This window comes from Bemisia tabaci, chromosome 6, assembly GCF_918797505.1.
Source record: "Bemisia tabaci chromosome 6, PGI_BMITA_v3".
Taxonomy (NCBI): Eukaryota; Metazoa; Arthropoda; class Insecta; order Hemiptera; family Aleyrodidae; genus Bemisia; species Bemisia tabaci.
In genome coordinates, this window is record NC_092798.1 from 33,519,850 (window position 1) to 33,540,393 (window position 20,544).

A 20,544-nucleotide genomic window follows, 5' to 3' on the forward strand; every position below is an offset into this window, starting at 1 on the left:
TCGGAGACCGCTGGGATGAATAGGGAATTGACCCCAAGGAATCCGAATTTCGTGGTCCCGAAACCCCCCCCCCACTCCCCCTTGGGGGGTAAAGGGGGGGTCACGATGCTAAAAGTCACTGTTTCCGACCGAATTGCAGATAGATCGCATCAGAATTGATAAGCACGGAAAATTTCACGTGGAATTGACCCCTAAAAATCCAAAATCGGACCATCCAAGGCCCAAAAACGACCCCCTAAAGAGGGGGGCAGTACCCTCCTCCAAAATTTCTCTTTGGTCTCAAAATTGACGTAGATTCTCCAGAACAAGACAGTTTCCCAGGTAATCGACCACGAGAAATCCAAATTTCATGGTCCCGAAGCTCCTCTAGCCCCCCTTGGGGGGTAAACGGGGGGGCCCAATTTTAAAAATCGGGGCTCCTTTCCGAATCGCAAATTGATTGCATCCAAATTGAGGAGCAAAACACATTTACATCTTAAGTGACTCCTAAGAGTTCTAATAGACCCCCTGAACGGCAGAAAGTAACTCCCTGAGGAGGGGGGCTTCGCCCCCGCCAAAAATTTCTCAAGATTCCTCTTTGGTCGCAAAATTGACGTCGATTCTCCAGAAAAAGACGATTTCCCATGTAATTGACCCCGAGGAGCTCAGGGAACATGAAATTAAGAGTCCTCGGGGTCAATTACATGGGAAATCGTCTTTTTCTGGAGAATCGACGTCAATTTTGCGACCAAAGAGGAATCTTGAGAAATTTTTGGCAGGGGCGAAGCCCCCCTCCTCAGGGAGTTACTTTCTGCCGTTCAGGGGGTCTATTAGAACTCTTAGGAGTCACTTAAGATGTAAATGTGTTTTGCTCCTCAATTTGGATGCAATCAATTTGCGATTCGGAAAGGAGCCCCGATTTTTAAAATTGGGCCCCCCCGTTTACCCCCCAAGGGGGGCTAGAGGAGCTTCGGGACCATGAAATTTGGATTTCTCGTGGTCGATTACCTGGGAAACTGTCTTTTCCTGGAGAATCTACGTCAATTTTGAGACCAAAGAGAAATTTTGGAGGAGGGTACTGCCCCCCTCTTTAGGGGGGTCGTTTTTGGGCCTTGGATGGTCCGATTTTGGATTTTTAGGGGTCAATTCCACGTGAAATTTTCCGTGCTTATCAATTCTGATGCGATCTATCTGCAATTCGGTCGGAAACAGTGACTTTTAGCATCGTGACCCCCCCTTTACCCCCCAAGGGGAAGTGGGGGGGTTTCGGGACCACGAAATTCGGATTCCTTGGGGTCAATTCCCTATTCATCCCAGCGGTCTCAGACTTCCTACGACGCATACCAACCGAGAAAAAGGCCTGGTACGGGTGGTCTGAAACACCCTGTATTTAGAGTCTCTAGTATATTTTGATACTAATTGAAGACACCGCAACAAGAACAGCCTATAACTGGAAACCACGTTTTGAGAAAAACGCATTTAAAGTTTTGTTTTTGATGTACTGCGCAGACTTTTCTATGCAAGTACCCCGTTTTGCGGTGCCGGACACGGGAGCTGTCAGCAATAGATTTCGGGTGCAGATTGCGAAACGACGGTGGTGGCGCGACTGCGGATTGCACAGGAGTAAGGGCGCTCCGCGAGAACATGAACAATACCTATATGAAGCGTGTGGCTCATTTTAGAACTTTGACTTTTCGAAGTTTTCTTGTCCGGACTGCGGGCCGAAAGCTGCCTTTTCTTAACGGTACATTACAGAGAAGTGCAGGTAAGGGGGAATTGTGTCGATATAAAAGAAGGGGCAGTGGTCTGATTAATCGGAATAACTGGTCAAACAGTGGTTGCCCATTTTTGAGAGTGATTCTTTTCGCTCTAAATGTTTTTACTTTTTTCTTTAGGCCTTGTCTCCACGGGCCGTTTCACGAGATTTGTCCCATGGTTAAATTCCACTTACGAAGTTGGGAAAAATATTGAGTTAATCAATATTTTTCCCAGTACCAAGTATGGTACTTGTACCCCTGGGACCAGAGTTAAGAAATTTCATGAAATATTAAAAAAATAAATTTCATTAGGAAATTTCAAGAAATTTCATGGGGAAAAAAGAAATTTCATGGGAAAAAAGAAATTTCAAGAAATTTCATTCGATGAAATTTCTTTTAGCAATTCTGTATATCTACCGGCAATCCCCCCCCCCCCCCCGATCACGTCATCGGGACACCCATCAAGAACGCCATAGGCTCATCAGTTGATGACGTCATGGAGGCACCTGTCGATGACGTCGATGGAAACGAGTCTCGTTGATGACATCGTCACCTTCCAGGCAAAGTATCACAAGCGCCATGCGACGTTTAAAAATTTCCGCCGCCATTTTATTTTTTTACTGAGAAATTGTTGGTTGAATCTGTTCGAAAATTTCACTAAATTTTATCGGCAGCACAAAGAAAATTCGGTGTAATTTTCGGACAGCTTCGTTGAACAATTTCTCTGTAAAAAAATATAATGGCGGCGGAAATTTTTAAACGTCGCATGGCGCTTGTGATACTTTGCCTGGAAGGTGACGACATCATGGAGTCATCCTTTGATGACGTCTTGATAATGGCATTTTGGGGTCACATCCATGGTACCAGTTGATGGTGACGTTAACCATAATTCATGTATATACGTTTATTGCTAATTAGTTTTTGATGAGTCAATATTTTCTAAATTTCTAATTTTTAATAAAATTTCCGCTTCATATATAATACCTACTTTAGCATGTACTAGAGTCCCTTTATACTGAGAGTCAAGACAATGTGAATCCATTTCTGATTGGTTCCCGCATTTTAGGCCTCCACAGTGTCACAAACGGGAATAAAGATTACAGTTTCACCGATTGCAAAGATTATAATCTGGAATGGACCGGGGAATTACGGGTTCGGCAAGTCCACAGTGTCACAAACGGGAATAAAGATTACAGTTTCACCGATTGCAAAGATTATAATCTGGAATGGACCGGGGAATTACGGGTTCGGCAAGGAACAAACGGAATGAGGGAAGGTACGAAGAAAGGAATTCGAGAATGGGCCGATCAAAGATTACGAAAAACGTTCAATTTCTGTAATCTTTATTCCCGTTTGTGACTCCATGAGGGGTGTTGTCTTGATTCTCAGTATAAAGGAACTCTAGCATGTACAGCATCAACTTGTTTTGAATCCCCCGCCACCTCTTTTTAAAAGTTTTTTTTTTATTAAAGTTTATTGTATAGAAATACAAGCAATGTCACTACTACCTAAACAATTACAAAGGTATCCATTGACGTGGATTAAATTGAATATAAATGGTATAACTAAAGAAAGAAACGGATGATAAGGTTATGTCCTTATCATATTGGTCTGGGGTATGTAATACCCCAGCCATTTGTTTAATGATAAAGAGTAAGATTGTTCCTCGTGGAGGCGCGCGGGGAGGGGCGGAGGGCCGGGGGCCACCCCGCCGTAAGGGCAAACAATCAGAATGGGAGAGAATGGCCTTGGCATGGATAGCTCTGATTGGCACTTCAATAGCAGCTCCTCTTACAACTGATTGATTGACCCGGCAGAGAGACCCCCGGCCCCCCGACCCACCCCGCCAACCCACTCGGAGTGTGGTTTAACTACTTAGTTTCCCACCTCCATACTATTTTGGGACTGCAGTAATGTGCTAATAGTGGAGAGTAGGGAGGAGATTTGCTCCGCTTGAGCTGTAACATGACGCTCCAAGGTGTTTAGACGTCTATCAATCGCTTGATAAAACTGAATGGCGTCGTTTCTATTATCATTTGTTTTATTGGGCTGGGAATTTTTTAAAAGTCAGAGAGTTTTTAGAATCTTGTCCATCTGTATTACAGGTCGTCAATTTTTACAGCCCACAAGCTGTTCGTTAGTTCCTCAGATGTCCGATTCAATTTAGAGATTCAATTCTTCAATCCTGCGGCCAAAGTTTGTTTACATCATACGAGCGCCCTAACTCCTGTGCAATCCGCAGTCGCGCCACCCGTCGTTTTGCAATCTGCAGTGCACCCGAAATCTATTGCTGACAGCTCCCGTGTCCGGCACCGCCTGTTCCGGTGTTTTTGGGTGACCTAACCCTTCTATTGAAGGATGCTGGGTAGATTTTGCAATACATTTTGGGTTTATACTCTCATTTATTTAATTTATAAAAGCGGTTTATAGGCCATTATTACGCCCAACAGTCATTTTGGTGGCAATATGAAGTATAAATCATTTTAATCACTTATGATTAACGCAAAATGAAAGAACATCGATAGTTAGTTTAGGAAGGGGTACCGGTACCTAGCACCTTATAGGCCCGTTTATAGGTCGTTCTTGCACCCATCGATCCAGAGGCCTGACTTAACTCGGAAAAAAAAAGGTTTTTCGACCTCGAGCCGTTACCTATCTATATTCTATCGCTACCACAGCATAGTCCAGGGTACGTAGAATCCGAAAAGCAGATGGGCGTAATAACGACCTATACGCCTATAGGCTGTTCTTGGTGCGGTGTCCTCAATTGTAAGTTTCCACTTCTTCTGAATCTTTATCGGTATGATGATAAGCTGTACATTATAATAACCTGTGGCAGGCCACACTTTGAGGCCCATAGTCTCTTTTTATCAATAGGCGACAAACTATAATTAGAAATAGAGTCACACTTTCCCCTGACTTCATATTACACTAGGCATTTCGCACCGTAACTTAGCGATGAAGAAGTCAAAATACAAATAAAGTTTTTTGCTTATCTGTCCCAGGTACCTGAATTGTTCCTTCGCCAACGGTGAGATTATCCGTGTGCCTTCTGATGATGGTGGTCCTTGTTGTGTCGAATTTCTTGAATTCGCTTTTGTTCGTCGTCTCGATCTCCATGTCGCCCTCTAGTTTTGTCCAAGTATTCCTACGAATCATATTAGGTCTCTCCCCAGGCTCACCCGTGAATTCTATTTGTTTCGTGGTGATACCTGAAAGCAAAAGTGTCTCTTAAGTAGGTATAACACCTCGTCTTCAGTTAATGAACTCATTTGCACAGTATCTTTTACTCGACAGTATCTTGTACTCGCACAGTATCTTTTACAATTCGTCAATGTATGGTACTTTTTTTTAAGTGATTTGACTGTTTAGTATTCTCAGGATCCCACACTTGTGCAAATGTGTCATAAAAAAAGGGAAAAAATGAATTTATTTCAGCGGATCAAAAACTGATAATTGTAAAAAAAGCAAGTTAGAGGTGTTGCGAAAATTTTGCCTAACTCATGGAGCTTCTGCCATCAGCCTCATATGAACGGTTTGTAGGACATGGTGCATTAGTGCGGTCTTTGAAAAAAATGAGACTTTAATGACGTCAGCTGAAACTAGTTTTGATGTATATTTTGAGAAACATTTACTACTAAAATCCAACTATTAAACATTAAAAAGTAAGTGTGATTTTTTTCCGCCTTATGGCTCCAGGCTCCATGCAATTTTGAAACTTTGAACACGTATTTCTTGAAATAGAAAAAAGTGTGCTTATGCACCTTGTCTTCCAAGCCCTCCATATCTATTTTCGTCAACTCTCGGAAAAAACCTCACAAAAAAAGGATTAAAAGCTGCATCGTAATTGAGAGTTATGAATTATGAGTGCAAGACTTGATTGTTCTCGCCAATTCCCACCCTTAACTATCTGTAGGGGACTCGGCTGAGTTTTAAACTGATAGTAAAATTTCATGTGACTTACCATAAAATTCACCCTCCGTTTTCAGATGATCCTCATGATGTTTTATTTCAGCTCTTTCACCCTTGACCACTTTCGTTACAACTCTTTCTCCATAAAATTCTCCTTCGGGTTTCAAGTTGTCTTCCGGGCGTTTGACTGGAGCCCGCTCTCCTTTTTTGGGCGCAGTTTCTTTTACCGGCCGATCAAACTCACCCTCAGGCTTTAAGTTATCCGTCGGCTTGACTTGTTTTGGCCTTTCAGCTGGTTTGAACTGATCTTTTCCAGGTCGTTCAAAGTCTCCTTCGGGTTTTAGATTGTCAGTTGGTTTTATTGGTTTGGGCCTTTCTGCAGGGCCCAATGTCTCAGGTTTAGGTCTTTCAAATTCACCCTCAGGCTTCAAGTTGTCTGTTGGCTTCACTTGCTTCGGTCTTTCAGCAGGCCGGAATTTATCCTTCTCTGGACGATCGAAGTCACCCTCAGGTTTCAAGTTGTCAGATGGTTTCACTTGCTTCGGCCTTTCAGCGGGACGGAACTTTTCCATCTCTGGACGATCGAAGTCACCCTCAGGTTTCAAGTTGTCCGAAGGCCTCACTTGTTTTGGCCTTTCAGCGGGTTTAAATTGATCTTTCTCAGGCCGCTGGAAGTCTCCTTCTGGCCAGAGGTTATCCGGATGTTTAACAATTGGAGCCCTCTCCCCTGGTCCTACTTTTTCAGGTTTAGGACGTTCAAACTCCCCTTCAGGCTTTAAGTTGTCTGAAGGCTTAAATGGTTTGGGTCGTTCTGCTGGTCCAAATTTCTCAGGTTTCGGGCGTTCGAACTCACCCTCAGGTCGCAAATTATCCTCTGGTTTACGAACTGGTGCTCTCTCACCCTTTGTCGCTGTGTATTCCTGTTTCCGCGTGACTTTGTATTCTCCCTCCAAATGGAGATGGTCCTCCATGTGATATCTGCAAAAAAGAAGAAAAAACATTATTTTCACAACATTAAGTGTATATCTTAATACCACAAAACTTCAACACACTGCCTGTAACATAAGAGTTCAAAGGGCCAATATAAACCACCAATTTTCTAGTGCAAGAAGCTGTGCCTGTTTGGTAAGAATATAGGCCCCCTAAGCTCGCTGTGTATGCAATCACGGCCCACTCAGGGCAGCCATTCTCTTCATGTCCATGAAAACGTAACAAACACAGGCTCATCTTTGAGAATACAACTTTTTTAACGGGAAGAAGTTTTTTTTGCCTATCTGTCGAATTGAAGGCAAACAAGACCCGGAGCTCCGGTAGAGGTTCCACATACAGAAAATGAATCGAGCAACGTTAATTTTCATTCGTTGAAGAAGACAAAAATAGAGCCCACGCTTGTTTCTTGAGAGATTGACAAGCAGTCCTCTCGTTCTTATTGGTCCTTATCTTGATCGAACAATTAATGAACACTGAAATATTATGAGCGTTATTGCTTATTATCGACGGAGGTTAAAGGGATGTTTTTACTATAATTTCCGTGCTTTACATGTAGGAAGCACTTTCAAATATTTTGAATTTTTGTAACTGGAGATATACTTGGCGCTATTTTTAGGAATTTCCATTGCAAAATTTCGAACGATTTTGTATGAACGGAATAATAATCGGCTTTCTTGAGAGAGGAGGGGGCGTTTTTGCTTTAATTTTATGGACATTTACCTTGGTTGACGTTCTGCATGCTTCTCGGGGTAGTCCTTCTTGTAGTTTGTAGTTTGGTCGATTTCCCCCTGAGGCAGCTCCAGCTCTGTATTGAGGCGCTGGATTTTGGGCCGTTCCACTTCGTTGGGCTTGAACGGGTGGAAGGCCTCGTTTTTCAGCGAGGTTTTCGGCACCGGCTCTGGCTTCCAGTCCAGAGGCGGGCCTGTGTTCTCCGGCTCGTGAGTGCATGTGTGTCGTCTGAAACAGCAAAGGAAAGGAAATTTCTTAGGACTTTATTTAAGGCCAACGTGCATGGAGGCTATTTCCATTTTAATTTTCCGTCACATTCTTAAGGCGCAATGATACAACTATTTGAACTCTCCGGAATGCGTGAGGTATCACGCCGTATTTGAAGGCGTTTTCAAAATAGCCAAGTTCCGATATCCGGATAATCGTTTTGCACAGTTCATATTATTTTGTTTTATTCCGTACCACTTGTTTATTTTTAATCCTTGTATAGAACCACCAATTTGCTAAATAAAATTCTAGCTGGAGCGCACTTTACCTATGCATTCACCACTGCAAAAATGTCAAACGAAATCGATAAGGCCAGCGTGCATGGAGGCTATTTCCATTTAAATTTTCCGTCGCATTCTTAAGGCGCGATGATACAATTATTTGAACTCTCCGGAATGCGTGAGGTATCACACCGCATTTGAAGGCGTTTTCAAAACGGCCAAGTTCCGATATCCGGATAATCGTTTTGCACAGTTCATATTATTTTGTTTTATTCTGTACCACTTGTTTATTTTTAATCCTTGTATAAGAACCACCCATTTGCTAAATGCAATTCTAGCTGGAGCGCACTTTAGCTATGCATTCACCACTGCAAAAATGTCAAACGAAATCGACATTAGCTTTTCCATCTGCGCGATGCAATAGGCAAGTAAAATAATTTTGTGGATTTCGGCTGTTGTAAGACATGTTATAATTTCTCAAAATACATTCATAGGATACATACACATGATACGTACACATGATACATACACATGATACATTCACATAGAAAAAATGGATTGCTGATTTAGCGATTAAATTGTTAAGAAATATGTCCGACATGTTTCAAATGTATATTTTACAATAGCGAAAAGCTAGTTAAACCACGGGGGTGATTAAATTAGCATTTTCTCATTGTAAAATCTACATTGAAACATGTCGGACACTTTTTTTAACAATAGAATTGTTGAATCAGCAATTTCATTTTTTTTTCGTGCAAATAGGCGTCTCGAAATTTTTATAGTTCACTTGGAAGTGGTAAAAGTTAGCTCTAAATTACATGGTCGCTGAATAATCTGCGTCAAAATTACGTTCCTTAATTTTTTTCACCCTGGATGGGCAAACCCAAAATGTAAGTTATATTCTGAACATTTAGACCGAGGTCCGGCAACACGGACACGAGCCGAATCCGCTCGCGCACTAGAGTGTCGCGATGCGTTACCTAATTAGGACTTTGCTCTTACGAATTGCACTTATTTGGACATACTGCTGAGTCCCGAACTTTTGTCAGCAAGTTCTGTCCCCTCTCTGGCCCAACTTGCGCCTATGACGCAAATTGGCCCGGGTCATTTGTCATTATGAAAGCTCGGTCACCTGAGCCTAAGACAATCGTCGTCTCTCGTTCGGAGATCCCCCGTTAGGCCCGGTTCCCTCCCTTGTGAATTAAATAAACTCTTTGTATTCGTTACATTGATCTTCATTTATTTGTTTCGAGCATTATTGCTCTGGCGCAGTTGCCACTTCGCTCTTTAACCAGCCCAAACTTATCTGGCGCTTGTCGCTAGGATAATTTAAGTGCGACTTTCAACATCGCGTTGATCCCACTTTTGCGAACCTCGTTCTTTTCTATGTCAGAACCGGAGTTCTTTCCAAGATACGGATCCGATTTGACCGTTCCATCTTTAACCACCTATCGTTTCATTAACACGCACGACAGGGAAAAGAAAGAACTTTTGACTTTCATCACCAAAAGTCTCACATCTTTCCGACAAGACTGGCCTGTGGAAGTTACGCAAACTGAAGATACTGTTACCGTCTGGATTGCTAGAAAGCTCGCTTTCAACTACGAAGACCTGAGGAGGACATCCCTTGGAAATCATACAGTGCCGACAACGGACTTCTCGGCAAACGTATTGACCGCCTTATCAGCACTCCTTCTGGTCTTCGAGTCCGCGACTCCACAGCCGACTACGCAGATTTTCACACTTGTCCTCTCATCAGGAAAAAATGAAGTACATCACTGCTTTTTTGTGAGTAAATTTTGGTATGATAATAATATTCTGACCATCCCCCTCTCTCTTTTGCTTTTGTGATATCCTCAATTTTATATTTTTGTTAGTGAAACTACAATTTTTTTGATTCTCTTTATTCTTTATTTGTGAGTAAATCCCTTATTGCAGGGCTCCAAATATAAGAATTTATTGACTTCTAGAAGTGATTCCTTACTGCTAGGCCTTCTATTAGGAAATAAAATTTTTTATTTTTTCCTTTGTGAAAATTCTTCATGCTAACGCTACTGAACACTGTTTGCCCAATCGTAAGCGATCTTACTGTATTGGCGCAACAGACTGATTTTGAGAATCTGGCACCGACGGATGCCACTCATTTAATGTGGGATTTTTTCCTTACTCACGAGTACGAGGATATTCGCAGCATTGAGATAAAGAACTACCTGGAAGAATTCTATTCCCGAGTACGTTCTCCCCGAGAATTTTTCGCTCAGCTACGAATTATCCAAAAGATGTTTCGTTTCCTTTTAGCCAATATGGACTAAGGAAATGTCTTTCACTTGGTTGAATAAATCAGCACCTATAACGCGTGGTTTAATTGAGTTGATCGCTCCACTGAATTTATTTGAATTTTCTTGTGAAGAGTTCGTTCAACTAATTTTGCAGTTCCTAGATGACAGTATTTATCGCGACATCATGAAGCATTATAATTAAAGAAAAAATTTGCATAACTTTTGGGTTAAGACATAATAACTTTTGGAAACGTTTTAGTCATTTTCGCAGCGCTCTAATTTTCTTGAAGGAAAACTGTGACGAGGGCTACGATTCTGATTTCTAAATTAATTTTAAATGTCTATTCTCAGACCAGCTGTTCTCAACATACCCAACCAGAACGCTGATCCTGACCCAAATCAAAATCCTGATCCGAACGAAGAATTTGTCATCATGAATCAGGAACAATTGCTAGCTGAGAACGCTGATCCTGACCCAAATCAAAATCCTGATCCGAACGAAGAATTTGTCATCATGAATCAGAAACAATTGCTAGCTGAAATTCAGCATCTCCGAGAGGGCTATGCTGCCTTGGATAGGAGAACCCGTGAGGGCCCCTTCCATTTAAAAAATTCTGATATAAATAGCATATTAGAATTTAAGGGAGAAACAAACTTGTTACCCCAATTTATTAAAACTTGTGATCAGCTTCATACTGCATTTTTCATTGCTGATGAGCCAAATCACATTCAAAATTCGCGACTTTTACGCGGTATTTTGTCGAAAATTAAAGGGCAAGCTCAAATTCAGGTTGGTAATTTTGAGTACACTACATGGCCCCAATTAAAAGAGAAATGAACTGAGTTCTTTGGTGACAGAAAAACAGACCGTACGCTTACTATCGAATTGTGTCGCATGTCCCAAAATTCCAGTGAAAAGGCAATAGATTTTTACAATCGTGTTACTTATCAGTTGAACCTGGTAGTCGCTTTCATGAATACTCACCGAAGGTTAGCTCATAAGGATTTCATCCATGAGTTGAGCCTGCAAGTTTTCTTGCGCGGACTCAGAGATCCTTTGCGTCAGTATCTGAAAGCTAGAAATCCATTGACCTTACCTGAGGCTTTGAACCTCATGACTAATGAATTTCAATTTGAAAATTTGGATAATTACAAAGATGGCAATTCTAGTGGCTCTAGCCAAAAGAAGCCAAATCAAAATTTCCAAAATAAATCTGGAAATAAGAATAATCAATTTCAAAATTATTCTCAACAAAATAAAGGTTATGGAAACCAAGGGCAAAATAAGCCCAACTTCCAGAACCAAAATAAACCTAATTATTCTAATCGGAATAAACCAAATTTTCAAAATAAATCAAATTTTAATCAAAATCGCGGTTCAAATCAAAAATTCAATCAACGACCTAGTGGTAGCAATAACGTGCCCACAAATCAGCCGATCCCGATGACCGGTATTAGTCACGCTCACGTCACCGACGCTCAGCCTGACTCTGACTTGAATTTTGATGAGCCCGATAACGACCTCTATGTTGAAGACGTGCCTGAAGAAATGGAAACGACTCCGTTTTTTCAGATAGAAGCCTCCCCGGAGCAGAACTTAACTTAAATAGTGTATCTAAAAGTATCTTACCTTATATAGTCATTCCCGAATTCAAATATGGTAAGTTCTTAGTTGATTGCGGTAGCACAAGTAGCTTTTTGGATCCAGAGCTTGCTAAACAACTCTATCCAAATTTTATTCGGAAATTAAAAATGGAAATTAATACGCCGCATGGCTCCCGAATTTCCGAAGAATGTGTCTACACGCCTATTCCCAAAATTTTCAAAAATAAGGGATTTGTTCGATTTTTAATGTACAAATTTCACGATTTCTTTGATGGTTTGATTGGCATCGACATTCTAAAACGATTTAAAATGAATGTGAACTTTAATAAGCAATCTTTAGAAGCTGAAAAGTTCAAAATTCCTCTGTTTTTCCATAATACGAATCCGGTAATCGATAAAATTGTTTCTCCGCCTTTCACAGAAAAAATCATCAAAGTTCCTGTAAACACTACAGAATGTGAAGTTTTTATTCCTCAGATTAAGTTGAATAAAAACTTAGAAATCCCTAGTTGCCTGAGTAAAGTTGATAATGGTTTTGCTACTTGTTCAATAGTAAATCATTCAAATACCAGGTATGAAATGACCCCAAAGGGTTTTGTGCCTTGCGAACCCGCGGGAAATTATCTGATCCAGGTTATGGATAAACAGCAATTGAATGTGTTGAAAAGCTTGGAAAAGGTAAAAGGTAAGACTTCAATGCATAATATTGAAACTTCTAAGAGAAGATTTGATTTATCTCTGTTGCGAACAGATCACCTCAACGCTGAGGAGTTTCAAGCAATTAAGGAGATAGCGCTTGAATTTAGCGATATTTTCTTTATTGAGGGTCAACCTCTGACCTTTGCTAACGAAGTGAAGCATAAAATTATCACCACGTGCGATAATCCAATTAACGTCAGACCTTATCAGTACCCATTCGCTTTGAAAGAAGAGATTAGAAGGCAACTGAATCAAATGCTTGATTCCGGTGTAATAAGACCTAGCTATTCTCCCTGGAACTCACCTTTATGGATAGTTCCCAAAAAGGCTGATAGTTCGGGAAAGAAGAAATATCGCATTGTGATTGATTTTCGTGCATTAAATAAAGTAACTATAGGGGACAGTTATCCAATCCCACGAGTCTCCAGTTACTTAAGCAATTTTGGCAGATGCCAGTATTTTTCGGTTCTCGACCTTTATTCTGGTTTTAATCAAATTTTATTAGACGAAGAATCAGTTCCTAAAACTGCTTTTAGTTTCGAAAATTGTAAATACGAATACTTACGGTTACCATTTCGTCTGAAAAATGCACCTGCTGCTTTTCAGAGAACAATGGACAACGTCTTGAGAGGCTATCAAAATGATTTTTGTACAGTTTATCTTGATGACGCACTTATTTTTTCGAAAAATTTAAGTGAGCGTAAAATCCATTTACGTAAGATATTCGAGCGTTTTCGTCAATTCAATTTAAAGGTACAGCTCGATAAAACAGAGTTCATGCGTAAAGAGATAGAATACCTCGGACATGTGGTCACACCCGAAGGTGTTCGCCCAAATCCCAAAAAGATTGAAGCAATAACTCGTTGGCCCATTCCTGATACAGTCACGAAAATAAAATCCTTTTTAGGACTCTTGTCCTACTACCGCCGCTTCGTTCCTGATTTCGCCTCTGTTACGAAACCGCTTACATTACGTCTCAAAAAAGGCGCGGTCATCAAAATCACTGACCCCGATTTCGCAGAGTGTTTTGAGACTTGTAAGAAATTATTGTGTAATGACCCAATTTTGCAACATCCCCGCTGGGACCTCATTATGAAGGTCTCTTCTGACGCCTCAAAAATTGGGTTAGGAGGTGTACTTTTCCAAGGTCCTGATGGTTCTGAACGGCCTATTGCCTATTGTAGTAGAACTTTAAATGCTGCTGAAACTAATTATTCAGCTTTGGAATTGGAAACTTTCGGTATTCTCTTCGCAGTAAAATTTAAAAAACACAAAAAAAATAAAAAAAAATAAAAATAAAAAAAAAAAAAAAAAAAAAAATAAACCACAAACACAAAAATAAATAAATCACTCAACAATCAGGTGGCTATGCTGTTGCAGATAGTGGCGTGGCGTGCTTTGCGATATATTGATCGATCTGTCATTCGAACCTATGGAAAAGGATCGATTGACAGGATGTTCGCAACGAACGCCTTAATAATCGATTCTTTACCACAGCTTCAAATGGGGAAATCTCGATAATCGACCAATCACGCCTCGTCACTGGTTTTCATGAATTCACTTTTCATGAATAAAAAGGAGGCGGAGATTTTGAATCACTGGAAATGAGATACGCGTTCTTGCAGTTCCACTATCGAAATAAGAATTTTTTCAAGGAAGAGTAAAAGGAGTGCTTTTTATTGAGGACGGAGAAGAAATAAAGACGAGAAACCTCTGTTAAAACCTTTAGATTTTTAACCCCTGGTTTTTGTACGTAGGGAGCGTTAAATGTATAAAAAAGAGAATTATAGTGTACGATTGCAAATAGCTACGGCTCAACTCAGAGGATGTTGAGCCAAAAAAGGTGATGATTTCGCCATAGTGCGCTAAAACTTTGTGAAAAACTAAAAACTTCCTGATACTGGTTGTAGAGTGAACAGATTGGCCCAGATATTCCGGACCACATTTCACCAAAAACTGCTGTTTGTCAAACCGCCGTCAACACCTACCAAGCGGCGAGTAGGCCTTCGGCCATGCTCGGCAATCTTCGTAGCCAATCAGGTTGCCGCTCGCCGCCCGTAATCTCGAAGAAGGTTCGGCTCCTACACTTCCTACACCACCCTACACTTTTCGAATTTTGGATTTTGGCATTCGGCCTGATTCTCTTTTCCTCTTTTCCGTAATTAATAACAATAAAAAATTCATTTAATCATTACTTAGCGGCACCTTGTCCAATTTGTGCCGAGCGCCTCTACAACTTTGCAAATTTGGACGTTACCTTTTGAACATTTCATCCCTTCCCTTTGAAATTACTTTGAATAAGTACACTTCACATATCACACGGGACTTTTATCTGCATATTTACTTGGCTTTATTCGCAAAGGATCTTTTAAGAAGTAAATTCTTTCGATAACTTATTGGGGATGGTCAAGTCACCAATTAGAGCCCGTCATTCCATGCCATTATTATTACAGGACTAGGTTTCTTACCTATAATTTGATGGGCACCGTGAGAATAATAGATAACCGTATTTGATCCGTGCCTTAAAAAATGAACTGCTGGTGGCAGAACCATCTTGGTGATGTTCATTAGGAATTTTAGACTTTATTCTATTTTTTCAGCAGATGAACCTTACATGGTAACTTGTAAAGTTTTGCCTCATTTTCCTTGAGTTCTACTTAGTTTGATGCCAAAAAACAAGAAAATTCATGGAGAAACGTGCCTTAAAGGTGATAGTTCCCCCTCATACTTACTATCAGAGTTCCAACGGAAAAATCTTGTTGTCATGGGTAAATACGGTTTCCATTGCTTCTTCAGCTGTTAATAGACAACTATGCGGGTTTGCTGGAGAATTTGGTGACTGCTAGGATTGTTAATTAGTATCTCCGAAGCCTGGTTGTTATAGCTAAACTTAAAGCATTGGCTACAACGCATCGCAAAACCAGAACCTTGGAGAGACCAGTGAACATCCATGAGAAAGTGAGTGAGGAGCAAGGTACCTAGCATTGTACATCCGTCTGGTTTTCACAACTACCGTTCCTAGGGATGTAGGATTCAGATTCGCACATCAACCAGAAAGCTTTTCTCCCAATCATCTTGATATAGAGGCAGCTATGCAAGGCGCAGCCAGGTAGTCCAATGCTCAAGCCACTTAATCAACACAAATATTATCCTAACTTACAATAAAATGACTTGTTTCTTCTCTAACAATGGAACCGGAAAATGTTACTTTGAATGCGCGAGAAACTTCTTTGGTCGAGATGAAGAAACGTAAATGAAGAAATGAGTCCGGAACATCTCGACCAGGTACAGGCCGCTGTGTTTACATTAGGAGTCTGGAGTATCTCGCCGCAATTGCACTTGAAATCACCATGAACAGATCAACGGGGTAACTGATATTTGATTTTACGAAAGGGATAAATGTTAGACGCGGACGAAAGTTCTTTTGTCGAGGTGAAGAAACGCTAACGCTGAGAAATTGAGTCTGGAACATCTCCTAGAGGAAGTCCGCTCTGGGTACGCTTTGTTTATGTCCGGACTATGTCGCCGTTCGTTTGTTTACATTAGGAGCGAGTTTGACACCGATGACAGACTTTGGTTTTTGATGAAAATTTGGTCTGGAATATCTGGGCCAAACGCAAAAACCCTGGTTGTACATAATGTCCAAGCATCATACTTATCTCTCTGAGGTAAAATTGTGCCCAAATAAGTTTATTTCTCCTATCATGATAATTTCAGTTTATATTGAATTTTAGCGATTAATGGCGATATCATCATCCCTCTATCTGAAATTCTATGGCGGAGGGGAAAAATAGCCCTATGATTTTATTTTGAGGTTTCATAGGGGTCACATGTCTCAAGAATCCCTGAAATACTTCAATTCTTAGGATCGATTGAAGTTTTTTTGTGGGGGGGGGGGGCGAAAAAATAGGATAAATTAATGAGCGAGACAGGAAAACAAATGTATTTGAATTTAAAAAGGGACGTGCGAAAAATAAAATTGGTAGCATAAACTTAACGGCTAGCCGAGCGCGAGGGCTCGACTAAGTTTCAAACATCCAGCAATTTAGGATATCTGACACACTTCATTTTTAAAAATAGGAAGTATGGGAACAAATTGAGGGATTTATCGCTTCGAATGACTTACAACGTATTGAGTCAGATTCCGGAATTGAGTTCCTTTTTAAATCACACCTCAATATGACTCAGACTCGTAAGGTCAGTCCAACGCGGTCGAGCAGAAAGTAGATTTGTGTGGGCCGCTGACCTCAAGCAGTGTCATCACGTCGCGGGAAATCGAGCCCGCCGCTGACACTGCCGTGCTAAGAAAGAACGACGTAAGATCCTTCAGGCGTTGCAAAATTTCATCTTTCAAAACACGAATTTCCCGGAAAACTGATGAATATTTTCCTTCCAGTTTTTTTAGATAATTTCGTTTGAAATTTCAACTCAAGTTCCTAAGAAATTTAAGGAATGATATTCATAAATTTCCTCGAAAACGATCATTTAATGAAAGGAACTTTGGCAACGTTCGAATGTTCATACGGCGTTTTTCCTTAGCACGGCAGTACAGGCGTCAAAGCTGCGCCCGTGTAGCTGGACTATTAATCAATGTAAGAGGACTCCATATCATAAAATATGGTGTAAATGTGACTAATGGTACGTTCGAACAGTCATTTATAAAAAAAATTAAAGTAGGAAATGAATAGATGCGCTCTAAAAACAAAGTTTGGTTCTACGAATCGGAATATGGTATTCTGTAACAACTAACCGCATCATGTTCGGTTCATTTAAATGAGGGGCTTGGGGGACGAGGCGCACAAGTGTAGGATTTGCTATTTCGAGAAATACGTGTTTGGCATTTCGAAATTACGTGGATGCTTGTGGCAGAAAGAAAGTTCAAACTGAATTTTTGATGCTTAAAAACTGGAATTTGGGAGCGAATTTTTCACACAATACGCATTCAGACTAGCTTTACTTGAAACAATTAATGGCTCAATTTTTTAAAAACCTGCACTTATGAGCCTTGTTCTCTAAGCTTTTCAACTATACTTCGGTTTATGTAATCGAACTTTCAAACCAAAGCAGACTACAAAAATAGTCCAATAGCATGAACCGAGCTGTAGAGGTAGAGCGATTGCAAGAACTGAGGATGTACCGGACCTGAACAGTTCGGTTACATGAACCGAATCGCACAACCGATATAGAACACCGTGCTATACAATTCAAATAACCGAACTTTTTTTCTCAGTGCACCATAAAAACACTATATTGGTCCTCCGCATTTGGCATGTTTTCATTCAATTTTGAGAACTGCAGGAACTTTGTAATACTATCAGCTAATCAGGCTTCTTGGCAACTTGGTTTGAGATACATCACTCGCCTACGGCAGCTCTGCAATATTTTCATAGTGATGAGGCTAGGGCTACAGGATTGATTGATTTTCCATCAATGCCAATGAGCTGCACGCGAGTCAGGTATGTATATAAATACAAACGCAATGAATTTTCCTCAGGCTTAACTCAGATTATTTTCCTTCGATATCGGCCTAGAGCGCTCGATATTTTTTTGAAAAGTTCACTACGAAATGTATGTAAAGTCAGGGCCGGATTAAAGGGATGACCACATAGGCCGCGGCCCATGGCGGCAAATCTAGGGGGCGGCAAATTTTGCACTTTTTTTAAATGTAGGTATATAAAAAAAATATCGAATTTAGAAAAAAAATTACAAACGAGAAAAGGCAACAAAATCTCTCATTTCCTGAGAATATAGTAATTTCTAATTTTGTCGTCTTTCAGTGATACAAGAGACAGCACCTTTAATTAGTCGAGTTAAGAGAGAAACCAAACACGCAATTTGGCCTGGAAAGGCGCGACTTAAAGAGAAATGATGACGAGGACTTGAGATGAAAAGGAGAAGCCCTCGGCGCGGCGATCGGCATGTAACGCATATTAGCGCCTACAAGACTGTAGGAATACTTCACGCATTGCGCCAAACAGCCAAACACAGTGCAGTCTGCGCGGCGCGGCGGCGGAAGTTAAAATCATTAAACTACATTTATGTTTGTTCTTTCATAATTTTTTCGTTCATTTCTTATAAATGGAAGGCCCTGTCCACACAGAAATAGGTTTACAGAACTTAACTTTTGCGCAAAGTTCCGTGAACTTTTGTAGTACTGTTGACAGGGCTTTCCCAAAAAATGTGTCCAACATAAGTAAACGCGTCTTCTGCATCCTTCCCCCGCTGGCACGTTCACTTGATGGTTTTATTGATGTTTCAAAATGAATGAGAAGGGGGCGGCAAGTAGGTAAATCCTGCCTTAAGTAAAGTTACGTTTTTAATTATATCTTTCGAAAGTATATTCATCTCACAACTTCGGATTCCACCAGCAGAACCTATGTTTGTAACCTAAATGTGGGTACATATTGAGTGGGTACAAAAAAAAAACGATAAGTGCACGAAAGATTCACTTGAAACTGTGACCAATAAGTACTTAAATACGTAAGTAATGATCGATAAGTTAAAAATAATAGGAATTTTTGCAATTTTTTTTATTACAGTTTTCAACGTTCAGTTTCTCACAAAAATGCCATTTTAAAAAAATATTAATATCGGCCAGCAAATCCGAATTTCGTAAACACCTACCTAATTGAGTTGAATGGAAGGATCAAATTAAAGTCAAAATGATTAAACTTATTCAAAGAAGAAGAAAATTCTGGGCGAAAATTTCACATGAAGGATCGCTTTGGTGGGCAGATGTGACAACTTTCCGTGGGAGTCTGTGATCGAGTGGCATAACTTGACACTTCATTCTTAATTTCGGAGAGAAGTTGCCAGAACTAACTTTTAATTAAAATCTGGTCTGATTCTGAAAATTGTAGCAAATTTTATAACTTAATGTCAGGACATTCTTGTAACCTTAACTAGCCGCTAGCGAGGCATGGGAGTTCCTAGATACGAGAGAACTCGAGGAGCTTTCAGTAACAAAGTTGAAAAACAAACACTAGGTATTTTATTTTTAGTAAAAATGGAAGAATGGACCCATAGACAAGGTACGAATTTCAGCATTCTAATACATGCTTCTTGACCAAATTTCACGTAGAACACGATTCGCGCGACGAAAATTACTGAAATCAACTCCTAACGAAGGTATTAAAGTTTATATTTCACATTGGTTACGAGGAGTTGAACTGCCCGCTCACAGGAAACTCAAAGCTCTACGTGAGTCAAATCGTGCACTAGAACGGTTTCAGCAAACTTCTCAATCAAGCGATGTTCATTTCCGACCATGTGCTGTTCAAACTATAAACAACGTGCAATAGCTGAGCTAAAGCGTCAAGATTAAGGTTGCCAGATTTTTATATCGCAGAGACTGTCATGATAACGTTCAACGCGCGATGTGAGCCACGTATAGAGCATTGAGTTTTCATGAGCGGGTGGTTTGAATTCACGCATCACGAATCATTAAATATCTTCATAACGAGTTAATTTTGGTAATTTTCGTTGTGCGCATCGTGTTCTACGTGAAATTCTGGTCAAGAAACATGTATTAGAATGCTTAAATTCGTACCTTGTCTATTGGTCCATTATCTTACGGCCTGGCAACGTCGGACGCGGCTGTAAAATGTCAGTTTAAACGAGCTAAAAATTGATGAGGGTATTAAACGGGGCCCTCCTGCAGAATTAGCGCCCATCGTGACTGTTCGCAAAATTCACCGGTGAAATATCCATAGCGGTTAAAAACTTGCATAATTGCTTCATTTTGGGCGCGGCCAGTTTTATTTTTCTTCTTCAAACGGAGGCACTCCTGAGCTTTAGTTTCTATAATTGGTCAACAGCGACCATTTAAGTAACTTTCATCTTCTCATTGTCCCCGTATATACTCGAAGTGGATTACATTTTGCAATAAGGAACCACTATTTTTGGCCCATTTTAGAAACAACATACATGCCATAGTTTTACCTGGGCAGATGTGAGCTTTTATGAGCCAGAGATAGTGGTTCCTTATTGCAAAATATAATTCAAGTTTTTAAAAAGATCTGAATACGCAAAATAGCGCATTGCCTTTTGATAACTTTTGGAAAAATTCAGTCTCCGTGCCCTTAATGAGGCTCTATCTACTAGTGT

The 20,544-nt window shown here is 40.4% G+C and overlaps 1 protein-coding gene across 2 annotated transcripts in view; it reads right to left on the reverse strand.

The window, feature by feature from the left end:
- The window catches only part of LOC109039121 (uncharacterized), a 66,448-nt gene that overhangs the window by 7,880 nt on the left and 38,024 nt on the right, over positions 1-20,544 (reverse strand). For both annotated transcript variants that reach the window (XM_072302005.1, XM_019054475.2), the window contains exons 3-5: positions 7,359-7,595; positions 5,701-6,626; positions 4,746-4,948 (exon numbers count right to left, since the gene is read on the reverse strand). In XM_072302005.1, coding sequence (XP_072158106.1) covers positions 4,746-4,948; positions 5,701-6,626; positions 7,359-7,595 — 1,366 coding nt within the window. The remainder of the gene's footprint in view (positions 1-4,745; positions 4,949-5,700; positions 6,627-7,358; positions 7,596-20,544) is intronic.